Genomic DNA, 24,904 nt, shown 5'->3' on the forward strand with positions numbered 1-24,904 from the left:
ACACACACACACACACACACACACACACACACACACACACACACACATTCTTTCCCTTACCAGTTTTGGCTGAGAGCTTCTAAAGCTGCTGCCTCTGCTGTAGCTGCTGTTGCTGCCCTAGGCCGTGTGGGTTCTAGATAAGCTTCCAGCCCAGTGCCATAGATCTCTCCTGCCTATTTCTTAAGTTCTCTCAGACTGGAAAAATATCTCACCCTGACCTTTTGTTGACTCTGCCATTTATTTTAAATTAAATTTAAATTTAAGTTTAAATTATTTATAAGTTATTTGGAGAGGAATATTGAAAGAGTTCCACTGGGTTGCTACCCTTATGCTGCCATCTTGGCTTCACCTCTGGAGTGGCAGTTTCAGTGAAATTAAACTCAAATAGGATTTCAGGTAGTGTCTGGAAGGTAATATGAATACTTTGGAGGCAGGGGAACTTTCATGGAGAGACTCATATTTTACCGAAAGACTATAAACTCTCCCTATGTATAAGGACAGCATTAACTAGAAATCCTATAATGACCATTGAAGTTTCAAGAATAGATGGAAATGGGGCAGCCAGGTAGCACAGCAAGTAAGAGCACCGGCTCCAGTGTCATGAAGACCTGGGGATCAAATCTGGGCTCAGACACTTAGCACCCACCCAGAAACACCTGGCCATATAACCTTGAGCCAGTTACTTAACCCCGATTGCTTAGGGGCGGCCAGATAAGAGCACCAGCTCCAGTGTCAGGATGACCTGGATCAAATCAGGGCTCAGATACTCAGCACCACACCCCAGAAATAACCAGCTGTGTAATCTTGAGCAAGTTACTTAATCCCGATTGCTTAAAAAAAAAAGAATAGATGGAAATAAAGATATATGTGACTTTGTACAAAGATATATATGAGTATATACAGTGGGTATAGGAATAGAAGAACACAGCATATTAGAGCTAGGAGGTGCCTTAGAGAGCAGTTAGTCTAACTCTCTTATTTGACAGAAGAGAAAACTGAGACACAGAGAGGAGAAGAAATTTATTCATGAGTTAGTGATTGAGCCAAGACTTGAATCCAGGTCTCCATTCTCCCACTCCAAGATTGTTTCCACTATACCACACTGTGTATGTGTGTGTATGTGTACACATGCATATTCATGGGCATATCTGTGGACCTCAGTGATGCCTACTCTATAAAACTGGGTCTTTTGGAAATTTTCTGAAAGTAGCAGTATTTTATTGAGAACAGAAAGGTAAAATGCAAAGTAAGAACTATTCAGAGACCTTGGGCAAGTCACAACTCCAAACCTCAATTTCTTATTCTGGAAAAATAATTTTTAAAAAAGTAGTAACAGATAGCATTTACATAGTGCTTACTGTATGCCTAGCACTGTGCTCTACACTTTACAATTTTTTCTCATTTGATCCTCACAATGACCCTGGGTGGGGGGAGGGATTAGGTATTATTATTATCATCCCCATTTTATAGGTAAAGAAACTGAAGAAAACAGGGTTTAAGGGATTTTCCCAGTGTCACATAGCTAGTAAATGTCTGAGGTCATATTTGAACTCGGGTCTTCTTGATTCCTGGCTCAGCACTCTATCCATTGCACCAAAACAACAGCCAGTATTTATGTAGTACTTTAAGGTTTGAAAAGTGCTTTACAAATATTATTTCATTTTGCTCTCACAACACTGGGAGATAGGTGCAATTATTATCTCCATTCTGCAGTTGAGAAAACTGAGGCCGACAGGTTAAGTGACTTGCCCAGGGTCACACAGTTAATACGTGTCTGAGGTAAGATTTGCACTCAGGTCTTCCTGACTTCAGGCCCAGAGCTCAATTCATTATGCTACCTAGCTGAAAAAAGTTGGCCCTGGGATTTAAAAGGATCAATCGATCAACAAGTGTTTTACATCATTGAAGGAAACAACATATACTGAAGTGGAGATAAGACAGTGGACTTGTGATTTCACTGATATAAGAAACTCCCAGAAGAGGCAACTCCTTCCACCAGTGCAGGGCAGCACCTCCTCTCTCCCTGAGTCACTTAAGTTGCCTCTAAGTACCTCATTTACCTCAACTGATAGGCATGGTATTGTTGTTATGTATAAGAAATTAACTTCTTTCCAGTTCATGAAACTGATCTGTTTATCCTTTTCCCCGTCTATCCTAGGTATTGGTGATGGAGGGAATGAACTTGGGATGGGAAAAGTCAAAACATCTGTGAAGAAGTACATTAAGAATGGGGATGTCATAGCTTGTGATGTGGAAGCTGATTTTGCTGTCATAGCTGGTACGATGCCCACAGAATCAGTCAATGATAAGCATTCATTAAGCCCCCTACTACATACCAGGCACTATACTTAACGCTAGAAATACAAAGAGAAGCAGTCCCTGCCTTCATAGAGCCTACAATCTAATGATAGAAGCAACATGCAAAAATGTACAAAGAAATTATGTCATCAATCAGTAAACATATCTTAAGGACTAACTATGTGTCAGGCACTATGCTGAATGCTAGAGATACAAAGAAAAGGAGAAGACGGTCCCTGCCCTTGAGAAACTTTACAATCTAATGAGCAAAATGCAAAAAAAAAAAAAAAGTACAAATTACATAATCAATAAATCAGAAAACATTTATTAAAAACCTACTATGTGCCAGGCACTGCTAAACCCAAGAGACAAAAAAAGCAAAAGACAGGCTATATAGAATAAATAAGAAATAATTAATAGATGGAAAGCATTATAATCAAGAGAAGTTGGGGAAAATTTCCTATAGAGGGTGGTAAGATTTTAGCTAGGTCTTAAAGGAAGCCAGGGAAGTCAGTAGTCCAAGCAGAGGAGGAAGAGCATCCCAGACATAGGGGATAGGCAGAGAAAATGCCCAGAGCTGAGGGATGAAGTGTCCTGTTCATAGAACAGCCAGAAGGCCAGTGTCCCTGGATTGAAGAATGGAATATGATGTTCTACCATAATGATTATCCAATATAAGAACTATTACTTTATATAATGATTGTATAATAAATGTATCTAATAAATAGAAATATTAATGTATTTAAATAAATTAAATGTAATTATGTTCTTTTAATATGATTTTATATATGTTTTCCTATATATGATGTAATTATGTAATAATATGGTTATATATAGTAATATGTTATACATAATTATATAATAGTTTACATTTATATAGAGCTTCATGGTTTAAAAGTTTCCTCTTAATACTCCTGTGAGGTAGGCAATATAGGTATTATTACCCCATTTTATGGAAGAAGAGATGGAGGGTCAGAAGGGTGAAATGATTTGTCCAAGGCAACACAGTAAGTGGGCAAGTTAGGACATAAAATCTTCTGTCACCAAGTTTGGCATTCTTTCCACTCTAAGATTAGTCGGAATGGTCAATTTCTTAATTTTGAGGGTTATTAAGTATCTAGGGATGTTGTGAAATCCCTTCTTCTGGAGCTCAGTAAAAGGACTGAACCTCTTCTGCTCAGACAGTTAAAGTGGTGATTCTACCTAAAGACAAGGAAATGAAGCAAGCTATCTCTCTGGTCCTGTGATTTAGAGTCTGTTTTCTGTGTCAGGTGTTTCCAATTGGGGAGGCTATGCTCTGGCCTGTGCACTCTATTTACTGAACACGAGCAACATTCATGGGCACTACCTACGGAAAGCTATTGGATCAACCACCGCCTCATCAAAAGCACTGGTCTGGGCTCAGGCACTCCCATCTGTCCTAAAGGTAATGTACTACCTAATGTTCAAATATAATAGGGAAGGTTCTTTTTTATTTGTTTAATCCCTCCTGTAATAGAGATTGTAACCCTTCCATGCTGATCTATCCTGTGATACTTTTTTACTTGGCCTCTCCTAAGTTTACCACATGGGGCCCACTCAACTTGCTGGAGGCCTTCATCCCTTTCTCTTGAAATCCCAAGGATACCAATGGTATACTCTGGCTTGTTCATTTGTCATCTCTCCCTCTTGCCACTTAACCAGGCCATCTTCTCTTCCGTTCATACATTTCCTAAATTTCCATTAATTTTCTTCTAATCCTGTCCCTCTTTGAGGTTTCTGTTCACACCCACCATATACCCCTCCTCCACTGTCCTGTGGATGATATTTACTTTCAGTTGTTTGAAGAGACACCAGTGGCATTGAAAAGATGAACCTTTGTTTCCAAAGGAAGCTTGGGGTCATTAAAAGTACTTGGCAATTTCCTGAAAGCAATTTATCCTAATCTCTTCCTTGTTCAACTCTGGGTCCAGTACACTGTTCATATGCACTGTCTGCCCCACATTCCAAATACTTATAATCTCCAAGCTATGTGTAATGAAAAGCTTAATGAAATCAAAACCATGGGGGAATTGGAGAAGGCATATATCAATCCTCATCATCCTATCTGCTGCTGGAATTGTCCCAAAGAACCTTTCAGTGAGCTTACAGAAGACGAGCTTACATCGTAATACTTTTATTAAATTACAAAAAGCAATTATTTTATCTACCTATGCCATATATTCTCCACAGCATTAAATGTAAAAGAGTAATAGCAGAACATCAGCTTGCCCAGAATTGCTTCCGAGTACCACTAAAAAGACCCACACAAGATTATTAATAATAACAATAATTCATTGATTCATGATCTCACTGTTAGGCGTATTCACTCTGTTGGTACAAATAGCAGTCCATCCATGTCTTCTTAACCTGTATGATTTTTGTCCCTGTCCTTTGATAAAGCATCTACAGAGGAGTCACCCAGATAGTCTGGAGACCTTCTTTTGGGCCTCTTAAACAGTATATATTAAAACTGTGGAGTGAAAAATAACACACAAAATAATGGTAGATGGATACAAAAAAGTGCTAATGTGTGTGGGGGTAGGGAGGAGTAGGTGACAGAAATTAAGTTCTTTGGCAGAGCAGATAAAGGAGAGAGCAGTGTGGTCTAGCGTCCTAAAGGAAGGCTCTATGAAGACCTGAACTGAGCCTTGAAAGATGAGCAAGAGAGAAGAGGGAAGGGTATGTCCACCAGGAGCAGAAATCCAAATCCATACTCCACTCCATAGATTGTGAAGAGTGTGGGAAGAGGAAGGGGTGTATGTACTGGGATGGACAAAGGGAGGGAGAGAGGAGTTAGGAGAACAGACAGCTTAAAGTAGAGGGTTTGTGGCAAAGATCACTTTGAATTAGACAGCAGATGAAAGGGGTGATGGGACAAATTTTGGAGAACCTGGAATACTTGATTGAGGAGTTTGGACTTGATCTGATAGGCAATAGAGAGCCATTGCAGGTTTTTGAGCAGAGGGGATACTAGCACAAGTTGATCACTCCTTTTCTGAACCACAGTAGACAGCACTTAGAATATATCTTTGTGTTATTGGCATTACATGTTATGAGGAATATTAACCAATTGGAACATGTGCAGAGCAGAGCCTGGAAGTTAAGTCATATGATGAATGGGAGAGGGAATAAGGAATGGAGAAGACATTGCAGGACTAGGAAAGCTGTCTTCAAGTATGTGAAATACTGTCATTTAGAAATAGGAATGTTATTACTAATATTCATCATCATTAGCCTTTATTGTTAATAATAATTAGTGAGAAATAGCATTTATATGACACTTTAAGTGTTGAAAAGAACTTTATAGCATCTAATTTGGTTTTCACTACAGCCCTGTGAGGTAGGCATTATTTTTATCCTCACTTTACAAAATAGGAAACTGAGGCTGGGAGAGGTTAAGTGACTTGTCCAGGGCCACAAATCTAAATAAGAGTCTGAGACAGGATTAGAACTTTTGGTCTTCCTGACTCTTGGGCAGCTTGGTGGATAGAGCACAGGGCCTAGAGTGAGGAAGACCTGAGTTCAAATTCAGCCTCAAACACTAGCTCTGTGACACTGGGTGCAAGTTCAGCATAACAATCCATCAGTTGTTGATTGGTTGGTTAATAGATGTATCTAGTGTTCTGAAATATGTGAGGTCCATAGTGGTAGGTGTAGTTTGTCTAAAAATTGTTCATGCTAAGCCAGTGGAGTTTCATGACCAGACTTCAAGAATGACTATATCCTGTCCTACCTATAGAAAGAAAGTTTGGAGACAGAGGTTAGAAAACCGCCTATCAGGATATATCAGAAGGGTTTCCTGCATTGGCTAGGAGGTTGGATCATCTTCCATTTTAAGGTTCTATGATCCTGTTTTTATCAGGATCATTTTTTTTCATTTAACCAAGAGCTGTCCTTTGCTGTCAACATGCACTTGCATCCTAACTTCCCGACCAGTGCAGAAGTCCCTGAGGGTGGAGAGCCTTATGCTGGTTTAGAATCCTCCACAATACTTAATGGGCAGATAGTGGGTCAGTGGATAGAGGCCTGGGCCTGGAATCTGAAAGACTCATCTACCTAAATTCAGATCTGTTCTCAGATACTTCCTAACTATGCGACCTTGGACAAGTCACTTAACCTTATTTGCCTCCGATTCCTCATCTGTAAAGTGAGCTGGAGAAGGAAATTGCAAACTAGCCAGTATCTTTGCTGAGAAAACCCCAAATGGGGTCATGAATGAATGAAGCATTAAGTACTTACTATATGCAAAACGTTGTGCTAAGTACTGGGGATACAAATAGGAAAGTGAGACAGTCTTCTCAGGTAGCTCACACTCTAATGGGAGATATAACACACATGGAAGATTTTAGCTGCAAGTACACATAAAAATCCCATGAACCTTAGGGTACAGGAGCAAAGCAAATTTCCATGGATAAAACCAAATCCGTTTCTTATGGTGAACCATTTGACAGTTCCAAGGACTTCTGTGACAAGAACTTTATTTTTTTTTAAAGCAATAGGGGTTAAGTAACTTGCTCAAGGTTACACGGCCAGTTATTTCTGGGTGTGGTGCTAAGTATCTGAGCCCGTATTTGATCCCCAGACACTGGAGCTGGTTCTCTTACTCGCTGAGCCACCTGGCCGCCCCTAAGCAATTGGAGTTAAGTAACTAGCTCAAGGTTACATGGCCAGGTGTTTCTAGGTGGGTGCTAAGTGTTGGAGCCCGGATTCCATCCCCAGGTCTTCCCGACACTGGAGCCAAACAAGAACTTTTTTTTCTGGGCCTTTAGTAGGTGTAGCTGTGGCTGTTACAGGAATGGTCATCAGACTCCATCCCAGGATGCACTGCTGTTCCCAAGGCTCTTGACTTTAGAGTGCTGAGCTGTCTCCAGCAGGGTCTGACTTGCCTGGCACATGCTGCCTCCTCTTTCTCTCTCAGGGTGCCTAGATACCCCAGAAAGGTTGGCTCGCCTGCCCTGGGTTGTAGTTGGGTGGCAGTTGGTATCTTATAGGATTTTAGGACTTTAGGATATAAGGACTTTAGAAGTTATCTTGTCCAACTCTCCTGTTAGAGATGAGGGAACCGAGGGCCAGAGAGTGCAATTGACTTAACCATTGTGGCAGTGACATTAAGAGAGCAGATCCAGAATTTGAGCTAAGTCCATCTAATTCCAAACCCAGGGCTGTGTGTACTGAATTAACCTACCTTCAGAGACATAATGACCACCTGGATGAATGATGAATGACAAAGTGATTTTAGGAGGATTAGTTTGATGGTTTGTCCAGAATGGACTGGGCCGGAAGGAGCCAGGAAGCCAGGATAGATACTTGCTAAGAGAGTGCCTTCTAGAATATACCAGCTGCTATATTTCTCTTCCTGTTCAGACAAGATGAATGCAAACAATGTTACACGGGTCACTAAGCTAATAGCTATTTTGCAAGTTTTTCAGCCTGCATTAACTATCTACAACCATTTGCTAGCAGCTTGAATTAAAGAAGTGGTATAAAGTCCCTTGTTGTTGCTGTTTTATTGATTAGTCATATCCAACTCTTAGTGACCCCACTTGGGGTTTTCTTGGCAAAGATACTGGAGTGGTTTGTCATTTCCTTCTCCAGCTTAGTTTGCAGATGAGGAAACTGAAGCCAACAGGATAAAATGACTTGTCCAAGGTCACATAGCTAGTTAGTGCCAAAGGCCATATTTGAACTCAGGTCCTCCAGACTCCAGGCCTGGTGCTCTATCTTGCCACCTAGCTACCCAAAAAGTTCCTAGTAGAAAGCTAATCTGGAGACTTTACCTAAAAACTGGAATATATATTTGAATATAGATAGGATCATAGGATTGAAAATGCAATGGGAATTTAGAGACTACCTAGGCTACTAGGCCAGAGGTTCTTAGGCCTTTTCTTTTCTTTTGTGCCAGGGACCCCTTTGGCATTCTATTGAAGCCTATTTGTGTGACCCTGGACAAGTCACTTAACCCTGCTTGCCTCAGTTTCTTCATCTATCAAATGAGTTGGAAAAGGAATTGGCAAATCACTCCAGTATCTTTGCCAAGAAAATTCCAAATGGGGTCACAAAGAATTAGACACAAAGAAATGACTAAACAACATGGACCCCCTTCTCAGAATTATGGTTTTTCAAAACTGTGTAATGGAAGGAAATGTCAAATTTCAGTTAGAGGTTAATGAAAAAAAAGATTTTTCCCCCATCTAAGTACACTGACTCTCTGAAATTAATTAAGAACCCCTCATGTAGATTGCCTTTCTCATTTTATAGAGAAGGACACTGAGGCTAAGAGAGACAATGTGGCCTACCCAGGGCCTCACAGGAAATGTCAGAGCTGGAATTCTTACCCAAATTCTGTGTCTCCAAATCTAGTGTAGTCTTGCCCCTATGTCTCAAACTTCCTGGCTCATGAGAGTAGGTGTTGGGGAGGTGTTTGGGGCTTTCTTGCATATGATCTCTGACTCATGAAAGAAAGAATTAATCAGCACAAGGAAATACCCTAGTATGATTTAAACCAACCAAGCATGGAAAATTCACCATTATGGTTTTCCATCTGGTCTCTTAGCTCACCTGCTTTTCCCTTTGTGCAGAAGTGGGTTTCCTCTTCTGTTTTGGGACATTATGTGTTATTTTTCCTGAATGTTTACAGATTTTTTGATATTATCCAACTATAGTGGTTAGGTTCCCCTGGGACAGGGTGAAGAAGAGGGTAGTATAGAGGAAAAGAGTTGGATTTTTTTGTTTGTTTGTTTGTTTTGCTTTTTTGGAGGGGGAAGGTAGGGCAATTGGGGTTAAGTGACTTGTCCAAGGTCACACAGCTAGTTTTTTGTATTAAATGCCTGAGGCCAGATTTGAACTCAGATCCTCCTGACTCCAGGGCTGGTGCTCTATTCACTGAACCACCTAGCCACCCCAAGAGCTGGTTTTTAAGTGATGGATGGGTCATCAAAGAAAACCTGGGGAAGTGGGTAAAATTGATCACTTCAGCCAAGAAAGGCTTAAACTAGTCATTGGGCTTAAGGAATGTCACTCACCTTGGTTCTGCAAATAAGCTGAGAGCTGGGGGTTGTGCTCAAGAGGGAAAAAAATAGAACTTTGTAGGTGTCTCAGAAGGGAACTTGACCTTTAAAACAAAAATCAATCAAGCTTCTATAGTTTCTAGTTTTATAGGAGAGAGCTGATCATGCTCCAGGGAAATGTGTTGTCTACCAAGAGATGATAAATGAGATTTTGTTGTTGTTGTTGGGTCATTTCAGTTGTGTCTGCCTTTTGTGACTCCATTTTGGGGTTTTCTTGCAAAGACACTGGAGTCGTTTGCCATTTATTTCTCTAGCTCATTTTACAGATGAGGAATTGAGGCAAACAGGGTTAACTGACTTGCCCAGGGTCACATAGCTAGTAAGTATCTGAGGCCAGATCTGATGAGTCTTCCTGATTCTAAGCCCAGTGCTCTATCCACTGAACCATCCAACTGCCCACAAATGAGATTAGGCTGAAATAAAACAGGAGGAGAAGCTCAGCTTTACTAAAATATAGAACTAGACTTCACATCTGGCTAAGGTCAGAGCAACAGAGATAGAAATGAACAAGTCAAGTCAACAAGCATCTAAACATCCATAATGGGCCTGGTGATGTGCTAAGTGCTGGTTGTCTTTTGTTCTTGTAGAAGACCGAAAGGGCATCACTGTGTTAGAATCAAGGTACAGTATGTCTGTTGCTGATCAGACCAATATGAGCTCGGAAGGCTCTATCATAGGCAGGCACAAATAGTATGAGCATGAGTATTGGGAGCGGAGCTGTCTCTAGATTTGTGCATCTCACATTTCTTTTGAGCTACTGCAATTCTGCTTTGCTCAGAGAGCACAGTGCTTTCTTTGATTCGGGCCTGCCATGCTGGGCCAGTCTCCCATGTTATTACAATCAAGTCCAAAGTTACTGTACACTGAGGTCCTTTCTCTAGCTAAACTGCCAAGCGTTCAAACTCTGCTACAAAGAGCACAACTCTAATGGGCTGCCCATGTTGTTTGAATGCCAAATACATGTTTTCCTAAAAAAAAAAAAACTGTTTTATAGAGAACTCATGCAAGGTAGGCAGCTACATGGTAGTCAGAAGAAGCTAAATACTAGAGATACAAGAAAGACAAAAAATATCTATGGGGAGATGACATACAAAAATCTATATATAAACAGTATATATATATTAGATATGTAATATATGCAATATACAAGATATACTTGGAGTAGAATCTAAGAGAGAAGACATTAATATTAAGAAAGAAAAAAATGGAAAGGGTTCTTTTTTTTTTTTAAGCAATCAGGGATAAGTAACTTGCTCAAGGTTACACGGCCAGTTATTTCTGGGTGTGGTGCTGAGTATCTGAACCTGGGGATTCGATCTCCAGGTCATCCCAACACTGGAGCCGGTGCTCTTACTCTCTGAGCCACCTGGCCACCCCTGAAAGGGTTCTTTTTAAAAGGTGGAACTTTCACTGAGACTTAAAACGTTAGGTAAGTCAGGGAAACCAGAAGATAGAGATGAAGACAGAGTTCAGGTATGGAGGACAGTCACTGAAAATGTCCAGAGTTGCATGTGAAAAATAGCAAAAATGCCACTATCATTGGATCACAGAGTCCAAGGAGGGGAGTAAAGTACAGGACAAATCAACTACTATGTATAAAACAATAAGCTAGACACTAGTTTAAGAAATAAATGGTTCCAAAGACCCTAGAGTTTACAGTCTGGCAGGGGATAAAACATCAACACAGGTTACTGTAACAAACAGTATTACATAGTAAATGCATCAGTGAGGTGAATGCTTTAGGTACCAGGGATAAGGTTGTTATTGACCAAGTTGATTTTGTTTTTTTTAAATCTCAGGGAGGAGTTGGGCCAACTTGAAATTCCCCAGCAGTAAGAAGAAGTTTTCTGGAGACAGATAATAAATTATCTTCATATCCCAAAGACCTTGGATCCTATAGAGATAACATGCAGCATAGCCCTGGACCAGAGGATCATTCAGTTAACAAGCATTTATTATATCCCTAGTTACTTACTTTATGTTTTGTTTCCCTCATCTGGAAAGTAAGCTCATTGAGGGTAGCATTTTTCATTTGTTTATGTCGGCTTTCCTTTTTATCCCTGGCATTTAGTGCAGTGCCTGAAGACAGTAAATGCTTAAAAAATGTTTGTTGGACGATTGATCGCTTGTCAATAGATGCTCTGATGGGAGAACCAAAGATGAGATCTCAGAGCAGCTTTTGGAAGGAATTGAGTGTCTCTTCCTGACCTGGAAGCAAGACCAATACAGATCTACTTCAGGCTAGAAGTTGGAGATCCCTTGACTGGCGGTGAAGGAATGAAAGTGGGGGTGCTTTCAGGCAGCCTTTGTAGTGTGCTAGACCGTGCTCTGTCTGGACAGTGGTTAAAGGTAGTGGCAGGAATCTGTACTCTGTGACCTCAATCATTTCTTTAATGGACACCTAAAGCCTGATACAATGGGTTTGGTCTTAAGGAATTTCTTTCTAATGTCAATTGGATTGGCTCATGTTTGCTCTCATCCATAAGTATTCAATCCTCTTTACAAACAACAATCTAATAAATGTTTGGACATGAAACATATTTATCATAAAGGACATAAAGAACAGTAATGGGACTCATAGCTAAGTCCTATTAGCAACAGAACAAGGTATTTTCCCCCTCCCCTCCATAATTTCAACAGAAACAAAACTCATAACCAATAGGAGAAATCCTAGCCAGGAAACTTAGAGGAAGGCAGGGTCACTATCACTATCACCTGCTTCTTTCAAAACCTTGGTTTGGTCATTCATTTCCTTTGGTGTTCACATGGCCAGCCTCCCATTGTCTCAGCACCTAGTCCTGCAGCATCTGTATGGCCATTGCCTGTGTGACCGTGGGCAAATTAATTATCAAATGAGATAACACAAAACTCTTTGCAAACCCTAAAGCACTATAAATAAAAATGCTATTTTTATTGTTATTATCCTTTCATATATCACTTTCATCAGCTGTAAAATGAAGGGTCTTCCCCTTTTCCCTTAGGTTCCTAAGAAATATTCTTTCATACTTCAATCCAAATCCTGATTTCATTGGTGTCACATTCCCTCCACCTCTCTGTCTGAGCCATAGTAGGTTGTACTATGCCTGAAAAGGCTAATTTTCTACAGGCCAACTTTCAAGTCTCCAAAATTAGCTATCAGAGTCACTGAATGTTGGCGCTAGCTACATCTATTCCAACTTTCTCATTTTTATGGATGAGGAAACTGAGGTTCAAAGTAATGAAAAGACTGACCTGAGGCCTGTTGTTATTGACCCACGTGTCTCTGTACCACACAATATTGTTGTTGTTGAGTTGTGTCCAACTCTTTATAACCCCCTTTGAGGTTTTCTTGGCAAAGATACTAGAGTGATTTGCCATTTCCTTCTCCAGTTCATTTTTCAGATGAGGAACCTGAGGCAAACAGGGAGAAGTGACTTTCCCAGTGTCACACAGCTAGTAAGTGTCTGAGGTGAGATTTGAATTTAGGGCCTCCTGACTTCAGGCCCACTTCTATCCACTGTGCTATCTATCTGTTAAAAAATGACAGAACCAGACTCAAACCTAGGTCATTTTCCTGTATCATGCTTCATCCTCAGATGACAGACATGCAATGTCTTTTCAGAGGTGTATGTGTAAAAGTTCCTTTTTTGAAGGGTTCTTTTTAGAGGTGATCTATAGTGTATGAAATAAAACATGAACTCAGAAAAAAGGGGTGCAAGCTATGTGGTACAGTGAATAAAGCACTGGGCCTGGACTCAGGAAGACCTGAGTTCAAATTTGACCTCAGATACTTACTAGCTGTATGACCCTGGGAAAGTCATTTAACCCTGTTTCCCTCATTTTCCTCATCTATACAATGAGCTAGAGAAGGAAGTGGAAAACTATTCCATTATCTTTGCCAAGAACAGTCATGAAGAGTTTAAAACAACTGAAAAACAAGAAGTTTTTTTTTTAAGTCCCTTTTGTCTTATTGACTTAAGGGAAAAATAACTTTTTGCCCATCTCTTTTGGGATAAAATAGGGCTGAGGGGTGAGAGGTGTCATCCTGCCTCTAGCAGCTATGTCAAAGGGGATTAAAAGAGCCAGATTGGTTCTAGAGTCTGGAAACTTCTGGTGAAGCAAGAGCACAGAGAAGAGTGTGCTCATTATACCCTTCCTGCTTAAGCTATTCCCTCACACACTGGTAACTTGTGCAGGAATGAGTGCTGGGTTTAGAGGTAGAAGATCTGCCTTTGAATCTCTGTGCTGTAACCAAGGGGGTGGGCTAGATGGCCTCTATTATCTCTAAAGCTCCATGAGGCAGGCACCTTCAGATGTCGGGTGACCCTGGCATCACTCTGATCATGCCATTAATCATCATCACTGGCTCTCATTGCCCGCCCAATAAAGTATACATCAGTATCTATCCTGGCCCTCAACACTTTTACTTTATCTGGCTCTAACCTTCCTTTCTAGACCTTCATCTCACACTTCGTGACTTTATGCACATTACATTGTACTCAAAACAGGCTGCTCATCCTCTCCCATTCTTCACATCCTCCTACCATGTTTCCCTGATAATAAGACACTATCTTATTATTTTTTTGGACAGAAAAACACCAGAGGGCTTATTTTCAGGGGAGGGCTTATTTTAATGAACATTGACAGCAATTTTAATAAACAGGTAAATGTGAACAAAAAAATGTAACTTCATTCAATAAGCAAATCACTGGGGAAGAACAGGATGACGCACTCACTGCTGCAGCTCTGATTGGATGCAGCTTGGAGCGCGGCGTGCGTTTCATGGGGGGGGAGGGGCGGGGGGGGGACGGTGCATACAGAGGGTACCGTAATGTAGCGTGTAGCACAGGGGATCACCTTCACTACAGTAGCAATCTCAATAGGGCTTATTTTCGGGGGAGGGCTTATTTTAGAGGAATCTTACACAGTAAGGGGAGGGCTTATTTTCGGGATAGGTCTTATCGGGGAAACACAGTATGTAGATGTTTGTCCTTCGATTTCAAAGAGGAGCAGTGACGTCACAGGGTGATGTCTTGACAGGTACCTGCACTGGATTTAAGTGAGGCAGAGTTGCACAAAGTCATCAGCCTCACTTTCCCTTCCTGAGTCATCTTTGTTCAGTGGCAAGATAAAAGTCAAGATGACTGGTGATGGCCTGGGATGTCTGACCAAGCTCTCAGCACTCTGCTGCCTTCATGGTCACTGGAACAAACTGTTCTTATTTGCCTGTTGCACCAGGAGAAATCTTCTTGTGCTTGGGGTAGACACCCCCCTAACTCACCAACAGGTGTGAGGCCTGCTGGTTACCCTCAGTCTGGTTTAGGGACCTCAGAGGCCATCTGGTCTAACCCCTATATGAAAGAAATCTCCTTTACAATAGTCCTGACAAGAGGTCCCTTAGCTTCCAACTTTACAACCTGCAGCAGGAGGTGGAGTCTGGGAACAGGATGGCCCAGGAACTCCTGAGTGCCCTCCTCCCACATGTGGAGAGTGCTGACAAGTTTCCTCTTGGCTGAAATTGCATTTCCTTTGTCTAGGACAGGAAACAGTGTTTCTCCCTCAGTCAATTCTCTCATTTGTCCTCAAGCTCACCTTCTTAATGTTGGTCTTTCTTGAAAATGGAGATATTTAACTTATTTTGGTCCCACTCTAGACCTGTTCCACACCTTCCCAGATTTCTGAGTGTTGTCCATGGGCAATCGTTCGTGTCCGGTAGGGGGAGATAACTTACCTACTGAACTCCTTGTGTGATTCCCAGAGAGGGGGGTCTCTCACACACCATATACGTCTCATCTACCTTATATCCATCAAACCCTTTTGCATGCAGGCTAGGATATTCCTGGTCTCTGCAAAGGACTCATTGCAAAGGAATGGGGGGTGAGGGAGTGGATTTGTTACCAGTTGCCCTACCAGCAGAGGGGAAGAAAAGGCCTAACTTTCTGTAAACAGCATAGAACATTTCATGAACTTCCCTCACCATAAACCATTAGTTTAAAAAAAAGGGAGGGGGGGAAGGACAGCAAAGCACTCTTTGTACCATTTCATGAAGGGCCTTCTCTCCTTGCCTTGCCCCCTTCCCACAAGCAGCAGCTGGCCAGACTCCCAGCCAACTTGTAATTATACCATCCACCTGGCATACTCTGCCTGTATAGTGTGGACAGAATTATCTCTGTATAAGACTATCCAGATATAAATGTGTCTAGGGAAAGACTGTATGTTTCCTGATATAGCCACCTTACCCCAGCTCCCCATCCCCATGACTTTGTTCACTGTCACCACAGGGGATTTCCCCAGGTGTGCCAAGGCAGAACTGCTGCTAGCCATGAGACCTCAGGCAAGTCATTTTCCCTCTCTAGGCCTCAGTGTCCAATTCTGTCAACTATGAAGAAACATAGATGAGTTGTCAGCAAGCATTTATTAAGCACCCACTATGTACCAGGCACTATGCCAAACAATGAAGATAGAAAGGCAAAAGACAGTTCCTGTCCTCAAAGAGCCTGCTGTCTGATGATGGGAGGCAACAAGAAAGCAAATATAAATAGGAGATGATAAACAGAGGGAAGGCACTGGAATTAATAGGCCTACGAAAGGCTTTCTGAATGCCCTCCAAGGTGACTTTCATCTCCAACATTCCATGTCAGCTCCAGCTTTCTATGTTCTAATGCTCCATGTTCTCAGGCCCCTTCCAAGTTTGACATTCTATGATTCTGCAAAGATACTGCTAGGCAGCTGCTAAGAGCATTAGATTTTAAGTTAGGAGACCTGGGTTCAAATCTCATCTCTTCTACTGAACACCTGTGTAATTTTAAGTTATTAACTCCACTCTGTTGACCTCAGTTTCCTCATCTGTAAAACATAGGGGTTGGACTATGGTCTTTAATGGTACCTTATCTCTAAGTTATCTGATCCTGTAATCTTAGAACCAATTTGTACGTCAAGTATTTATGGTGAATCATTAAGCTACCAACATTGGATATGTCCCACAAAGGAAGGCAAAGAATTGGTAAGGAATTTACCCTGTAGTTACAAGAGTGTTTTCTAATTTAAAAAAAAAATGTGACGCAGTTGAAAATAAAGGGTAAAAAGTAAAACAATGAACAGGAAACAGATTCCAGGCAAGTCCCCATGGCTGTGGGAAGTAGATGAGATGGTCAGGGTACCATATCCTTTAAAAGTTTCACAAAGAAAACAAAAAGAGAGACTCATCATGGACCTTCTAAAGGGAACTTTCTCATGCATTGGTCACGAAAAGCCAGAGGGTGGGTACCAAGTTGTGATTTGGACACAATTCAACAAATAATTAAGTGTCTTCTGAGTTCGCCATACTGTATGGCATTGTTGCTGTTGTCAGTCCTTTCAGTCCTGTCTGACTCTTTGTGACCTCATTTGGAGTTTTCTTGGCAAAGATGCAGGAGTGGTTTGCCATTTCATTCTCCAGCTCATTTTACAGATGAAGAACTGAGGCAAACAGGGTGAAGTGACTTGCCAGGGTCACAAAGCTAGTAAGTGTCTGAGGCTGCATTTGAACTCAGAAAGATGAGCCTTCCTGACTCCAGGCCTGGCACTCTACTCTAGAGATACAAAGTTTAGACAAGATCTCATGGAATTTCCTCATGGAATTTATAGTCTGGGAGGGGAAAAGACATCTGTAGGTAACTAGAAGAGAAAATAATATATTAAAGAGGTGTAAAAAAAAAAGAGGTGTAAAACATTGTGCTATGTATGTAAGATCCAGGGGTGACAGCTTTCATGGAAGGTTTCCTGAGGGTCATCTCATTCAACCCCTTCATTTTACAGATGAGAAAACAAAGGCACAAGGAGTTTAACTTCCTTACCCAATGTCACATAGGTAGTAAGTAAGCAGGACAGGTGACATCTGAACTTATGCCCTCTTCTTACTCCGGAAACAGTTTTCTTTGAATTCTAAAGAGTGAGTAGGAATTTAAAAGGTGGGGGTATAGTAGCTGTGAGAGTATATCAAATATAGGGAAGAGCAGAGGCCAGAAATTACAGAGTCCAGTTTGGCTAGACTACAGCTTCCTAGGAGGATATTGGTAGGGTAATAAGCTCTGTTAGGGATACTGTCCTGAGCATTAATTTTAGAGTCTGGAGACCTGTTTTCAGTTCAGACTCTGCTCTTTACTAACTATATGACCAAGGTCAAGTCATTTTAATTATCTGATCTGGTTAAAACATCCATCAAGTGAACCTAAATCAATTATGTCCTAGACTTGTTGTGAGAAAGGTATTTTATAAACTTTTAAATGCTTTATACAAGCCTCCCATGCCGTCTCTCCATACTTTAGGATTATTAGGACAATAGATTTAGGACTAGATGGTATCTTGGAGTCATCTAGTCAACCTCACTTAAAAATGAAGAAACTGGGGTGCAGAGATGTTAAAGGTCAAAGGTTATTCGCCTGGTAAGTGGAAGAGCCAGAATTTTAATCCACAACTTTTTAGCAGAAGACTCCTCCTCACATATGAATGAGAAAATAAAGACTTATATTAAATTAGAGAAAGTGAAGTGAGCAGAACCGGGAGAACAATTTTTGTGATAGCCTCAATCACAGAAAGGACACTAACGCTGAAAAACTTCTGAACTCTAATTAAGGTAGTGACCAAAGCAATCATAACTTCAGAGTACTGATGATGGTAAAACATGACTCCTGCTTTACCAGAGAAGGGATGGACTGTAGGTGCAGAATGAGGCATAAATTTGCAGACATGATCAATATGTTGATTAATTTTACTTAGCTGTACTTATTTATAAATAGATATAAATTTAACATGATATAATATAAACATATATCAATAAGCATACTTACAGTTAATTTATTATATATTATAATATTTTTCTATTAAGGTAAGTATCATTAGAAAGTGACACCATTGTTAAAAAAGAGCATCAATAAAACTTAAAAAAAAATAGAGGCCATCCATCACAAGCTCCCTCTTCTCCCCTTTACTATATTTCAAAATCCCTTGACGTTGCCTTTCATTCTCTCTTTTATTCTATTCTATTATGAAGATGTGGTTCTTCTTAGCAAGGGCAGCATCTCTGTGGGTACCTTTGTTCCTATACCATGCCCTCCTGTAGCCTGTCCCCATAATTTACCTTCATTTCTTCACCTCTCACTTGCTTCTCAACCTCCTGTGGTCTTCCAAACTCATTACCAAACTGAAACTGCTCTCTCCAAAGTTACCAATGAGCTCTTAATTGCCAGATTTCTTAAGCCTCATCCTTCTTGACCTCTCTACAAAATTTGATGCTGTTGATGATCATCCCTTTCTCCAGGATACTCTCTCCTGTGTAGGTTTCCATGATATTACTCTCTTGGTTCTCCTTCTGCCATTGTCTCTTTTGCTGGTTCACCATCTGTATTCCACCCTCCCCAGCCATGGGTGTCCCCCAAGTTTCTTTCCTGTGTTGCCTTCTCCTCTCTTTACAACCTGTCTCAATGGCCTCATTAATTCTCATCTAATCAATTGTCACCTCTATGCAGATGAATCCTAGATCTACATTTCCAGCTCTATTCTCTGTCCTGAGCTATAATCTTGCATCACTAACTACCTTTTGGATATTTCTAATATATCTAATATCTTGGATATATGGTCCCCTTCATCATCTGTCCTCCCAGAACCATCCTAACTTCCCTGTTTTCTGTCAGGGGGTACCATCATCATAACCTTAGCAGTAATGTTCAACTTTACATTTTCCCTAAACTCTCATATCTAATAACTTGTCACGCCTCATTTCTACCTCCACAACATCTCCCCTGTTTGTCATCTGTCCTCTATTCATATGGTCATCAAATTTGTTCAGTCTATTATCATTTCTCACCCAGATTGTCTTTTTAGCATAGTTCCAAATTGCTTTCCAGAATGGTTAGACCAAGTAAAAATCCATCAATAGTGTATTGGTATGCTTATCTTCCTTCAGCCCCTCCAGTATTGATTATTCTCATCTTTTATCATCTTTGCCAGTTTACTGCTTATGAGAAGAAACTTCAGAGTTTTTTGGACTTGCATTTCTTTTATTGTCAATGATTTTATTCATATGGTTGTTAATAGTTTTCAATTCTTATTTTGAGAACTATGTTCATAGTCTTTAATAATCTGTTGTAGAATCTCTATATATAGACATATCCATATATATAAAAACATATGTTCATACATATTTGCATAAATCTTGGATGTCATACACTTGTCAGGGATATTTGATGCAAAGGTTGTTTTCCCTATCAATAGTTTCTTTTTACTCTGCTTGCACTGATTTTGTTCATGCAAAAGCATTTCAGTTGCCTTTAGTCCTAACTGATGGTTATTAGTTGTATGACCTTAGACAAATACTTTAATTCCTCTGAATTGAATAATCCTTCACCTGTAAAATGAGGCTAACATTTACACTACCTACCTCATAGGGTTGCAATAAAGGAAATTTCTTGTAAGTTTTAAAATGCTATAGAAATATAGGTCATTATCAAATTCTTTTTCAAAAAAAAACATTTCTCTACCTTCCATTTTTTTCCAGGAAGAGAAGATGATGAAAATCCTAGTACAATACCAAGTTCGGAGTGGAGTAACTGGCAATGTGGGGATGGAAGTGGATGGTCTGCCCTTCCATGGCACTCATGCTGAAATGATCCAAGAGTTGATTGATGTTACCACCACATAATACACACATACACTTCATATAATCTCTATCACCCTTTCTATTTCCCCAGTTCCCCCCACCTCATATATACACATCATCTTAAAGTAACCAAGCTGTATTCTTGTGCCAAGTCAGGGGACTTTGGAGATTGTAAGAGATGGTGGGTAGAAATCCAACATGCGGAGACAAATGCAATTTCACAGGTAACTGGAAAGGATTGGGAGGGAGGCATTCTTCTCATCACCTCCACTTGACTAGGAGGTCATAATAATGGAGATATGGAGCAATTTCCTTCTAGACTAGCTTTGAAAATTTACTGATGGTCAAAAAAAGTCAAAAAATCATGCATGATCATGCCTTGTGGATTAGTTTAGTGAATGTGGAAACAACCTTGGATTATTTTTTTTTCTCAATCTCTCTCATTTGATTTTTAAAGTCTTTTTTTAAGTTATTCTATGAATTCTTTTGGGGCAGGTGGCCATTTGACATTACTCTTTGGGGTAGGAGAGGCTTTCTTTTTACTTCAGTATCCTCTGAGGATGAACCCTGGTCTTCTCTATTCCCACAGTAACTTTCTCCTTTGCCTGCTAATATTTTTAATAACAATTTGTTCTAATCATTTCTAGTCCTGGGGGATGGGGAATGGTCCCTCTGTTCTTAGGTCTTCTCTGTAGGCTGGAACTGAAACCAAGAACTCTGCCCTCCTGTAAGTACCCACAGCCAGGAACACCTCCACCCCACTGCTTCTGTGCTTGTTCCTTCCTACCCAGGGCTACATCTTAGTAGCACAGCTGGGTCTGGAGTCCCATATCAGCAGAAGTTCCCTCAATTTTCTCCTGCACAGATAACCAACTCCCATACTGTTGGGGAGGTAAATATTCCTATGGCTGGGGCTGAGGCTACCTTCCAATCCAGCTAGCCCCAGGGCTTGCCACTTCTTTTTTTCAGCAGAACTAGCCTGGAAGTGTTTATATTTTACAGGGTCCAAACCTCAGATCTTCTCAGGTCTTCCCAGAAGGACCACTGTTCTGCCGACTCTTGTTTATTTTTACTGCTATAGTTCACCCTGAGGCACTTTTTTTGTGGAAGAAATCTGGAGAGCTTGGAATTTTCTGACCTACTCCATTTACCCAGAATCCGCTGGCCTTTCCATTGAGTTTTAATGAATATATTGAACTACTTTTGTCCTCATTTTTAAAAAACCTGTTCTCTAATGAGATAAGAGAATTTCTTTTAAAAGATTTTTATTAAAAAATTATAACTAATTTAGTTACTATAAACCAACAAACATTTATAAAGTACTTACTCTATGTCAAGTACTGTGGCTAGGTACCAGGTATACAAAGACAAAAATGGCACAGTCCCTGTTTTCAAGAAGCTTGCATTCTGTTGAGGAAGACAGCATTGCAATTCTAAGACTATGTAAAATTGTATACGATGTAATGGGATGGAGGGAGGAAAAGCACCGGTATCCAAGAGCACCAAGGACAGGCTCATGTGGGAGGGAGCATTTGAACTAAGCTCTGAAGGAAATCTGGTTTCTGAGAGGTAAAGATGAGGAGGGAATGCATTCCAGGAATGGTCTGCAATATCTATGCTTCAGCTTATTATAGACTTCATAACAATGATGATGGTAGCTTTTCTGATGACATCAATTAAATGGTTCATAAAATTGGCATAATAACTGTGGTTATTTTTAGAAGTGAAAAGTTCATTTTAACAGCACAAGTGCTAGTAAAATACATAAGGTCACCCAAATTCATATATAGTAATAAGGTAATATGTGGTCCTGAGAAGGTAAAATTATATGGACCCACTGTCTAGTCAAATAAGACATTTCCTTAAACCAATAGAAATATTGACATGACTTTGGTATACAGGAGAAATCACACTGATTTCTAACAATATTGTAGCCATTGTATTCAGCCTGCATCTCCATCCCAGCCTTCTGGGACCCTCCATGCTAATGACTCGATAGATAATCATCACTTCCTCCTGCCCAGATTCTTGTTGGGGGTGCTTGTGAACAGTGAAGCCAAATAAAGAAGAATGAAAACAGTTAAGGACATAGATAAACCTATAAGGTGGATACTTGAAAATCAATAATTTGTACTAATATTATCTTTCCCCGCTCCAAAGCCCCTTCCAAACTTCTCTCTTACTGTTGATGGCAGTCCCCTAGGTTCATGACCTAGATGTCACCATGGACTCCCCACTATCTGTCACTTCCCAAATTTGAATTCATTGCCAAGGCCTGTTGATTTCACCTTTGTAGCATTTCTCTACATCCTCTTATCTTCTCTGATACTGACACCACCTTAATGTAGGTCCTCATTTCTTCATTCCTGGACTACTGCAATATCTAATTGCTGGTTGGTCTGCCTGCCTCAAGTCTCTCCCCACTTTGGTCCTCTGCCTAGCTGCTAGAGTTATTTTCTCACAGTACTGTGCTGACCATTTCACATTCCTTACCACCCTGGTACTGTGTTGGCCATGTTACATTTCTTATTAACCCCAACTCAGTATATTTCAGTGACAAGCTGTTACCTCCAAGACCAAATATAAAATCTTCTCTTTGACATCAAAACCCTTCACAATCTGGTCCCAACCTACCTTTCCAGTTTTATTATACATTGCTCACTTTCGTGTACTATATAGGCCATTTTGAGTGGGGCAGAGTGAATCACACAGAATGAGCAAACATGGAAATCTGCCTTAAGATCTCATTAAATTCTTTCTCTACAACCTCTCCCTTCTTCTGTACTTCCTTATTTTTGATAAGTCACCTGAGTTTCTTCCAGTTAATTGAGTTCACTACTTTTGCATCATCCTTGATTCCTCACTTGTATTCATCCTCATATGTCCATTCACTTGCTAAATCTTGGTTTTTTTCTGTTTTAACAAAATCTCTGAGATCTGTCTCCTCTACACTAATCACCTCCACCATAGTTAGACTTTATCACCTAGACTATTAGACTACTCCTAATTAAGCCTTCCTGTCTCAGGTTTCTTCCCCCTCCAGTCTAACCTTTGCACAGCTACCAAAGTTATTTTCTTTCCATACTGTGTTAACCATGTTACATTCCTCACCAACCCCAACTTAATATACTCCAGGGACAACCTATTACCTCTAAGATCAAATATAAAATCTCCTATTTGATATTTAAAGCTCTTCACAACCTGACCTACCTTTGCAGTTTTATCATACATTACTCACCTTCCTGTATTGCACAGGCCAACCAAATGGCGCTTATTGCTTTTCTTTCCATTCATTTTACAAACTCACAAATAAATTTAATTAATATGAATAGGAAATTAAGGTATGATACTGTCCATGAATTAGAATCCCATAAAGAAAGAGGAATGGATTCATACTGAAAACTTTCTGTGGAATGAAATCTAAAACAATTTCTTTGCTTATTTTTGCATTGTATGTGGTATCTATCCACAGAGAAGCATGATGCCAACTGAAAGCTCTGCTCACTGACCTGGCCAATTATTTAATTGTTGCGTTGTGGCCTTTTGATAACAAAATATCTAAAAATGAACAAATTCACCTGCTTGACTAGCTACACTGATAAAGTTAACTTAATTATTAACAATTATAATTTGTGAGTCTACCCTATACTGTAAGAGAAATACAGAGGTTTTTCAAAAATTATGAAGCACTTATGAAAACACATATAAGAAATATATAAACAAAACTAAAAAACCCCTAAAAACTAAAATGAAGCTTAAAAAAAACCCACTACAGAAACAAAGGAAGACACCTGGAGAGATATTAATTGCTCATGGTTTGGGTCATGCTAATATAATAGCAATACTACTGAAGCAAATTTATAGATTTCGTGACATACCAGTCAAACTACCAAAGGATTATTTTATAGAACTAAACAAAATAATAACGAAAATCACATGGAGGAACAAAAGGTAAAGACTATCAACAGAAATAATGTAAAAAGTGGGAAAATAGGAGACCTAGAAGTGTCACATCTCAAACTACACCCTGAAGCAGTAATCATCAAAACTGGTTTAAAAAATAGAAAATTTGATTAATGGAACAGATTAGGTATGCAAGACTCAGAAGCAATAGTAGCACACACAGTATTTGATAAACCCAAGGAACTACTGAGGTAAGGACTCACTATTTGACAGAAACTACAGGGAAAACTGAAAAGTAGTCTAGAATAAATTAAGTTCAGATCAGTATCTCACATCTTAAGTTACAATAAGCTATAATATATGGCAGATATGAAGGTCATAATAAGCATGTATTAAGTACTTACTATGTGCCAGACATGATGCAAAACACTGGGGATACAAATATGAAAGACAATTCTGCCCTCAAGGAGTTTATAATCAAGTGGGGGAAGACAACATGCCGAAGAAAGCTGAAAAATCAGGTAGGGGTGGTGCATTGGTGGTTGAGGAAGGTGCCTTGTCATAGGAGCATGAAGGAGAAACCTCAAGGTAGTGAAACCAAATGGAAAATGAGATGTCTAGGTTGAGCAGTCTCCTTAAATTGAAGTTTGGAGTTCATGGCCCTACCTCCAATCAAAGAGAGGTAGAGGGTATAATGAGTTTAAGTAGCAAGGCTGATGGGATCTTATAGGATGATGAAGTTATCCCAGTAATGAGCTTCCTGGGGCAAGGTGGAGAATTCAGAGAAGTACTAAGGTAGTGCATACAGGTGAGAGGAGAAAAAGCAAGGGGATACTTCTCACAATCTATAAGAGATGAGTTCTTGACTGAGCAAAGAAGCTTCTTCAATGAGCAAGAGAATCACTAGAGAGAAAATGGACTATCTTGTTTACATAAAATGTAGATAGAATTAGAAGGTAAATAACGAACTGGGGAAATCTTTGAAGCCAATTTCTCTGAT

General features: G+C 40.1%; 1 protein-coding gene across 1 annotated transcript in view; it reads left to right on the forward strand.

The window, feature by feature from the left end:
- The window catches only part of DGLUCY (D-glutamate cyclase), a 39,376-nt gene extending 14,912 nt beyond the window's left edge, over positions 1-24,464 (forward strand). The window contains exons 4-6 of the mRNA XM_069086061.1: positions 2,159-2,278; positions 3,570-3,724; positions 19,900-24,464. Coding sequence (XP_068942162.1) covers positions 2,159-2,278; positions 3,570-3,724; positions 19,900-20,043 — 419 coding nt within the window. The 3' untranslated portion in view covers positions 20,044-24,464. The remainder of the gene's footprint in view (positions 1-2,158; positions 2,279-3,569; positions 3,725-19,899) is intronic.
- Positions 24,465-24,904: the final 440 nt, after the last annotated feature.

The sequence above is a fragment of the Petaurus breviceps genome, unplaced genomic scaffold (genome assembly GCF_028583685.1).
Source record: "Petaurus breviceps papuanus isolate PSGF00001 unplaced genomic scaffold, PetGlider_PUasm1.0 177, whole genome shotgun sequence".
Lineage (NCBI taxonomy): Eukaryota > Metazoa > Chordata > Mammalia > Diprotodontia > Petauridae > Petaurus > Petaurus breviceps.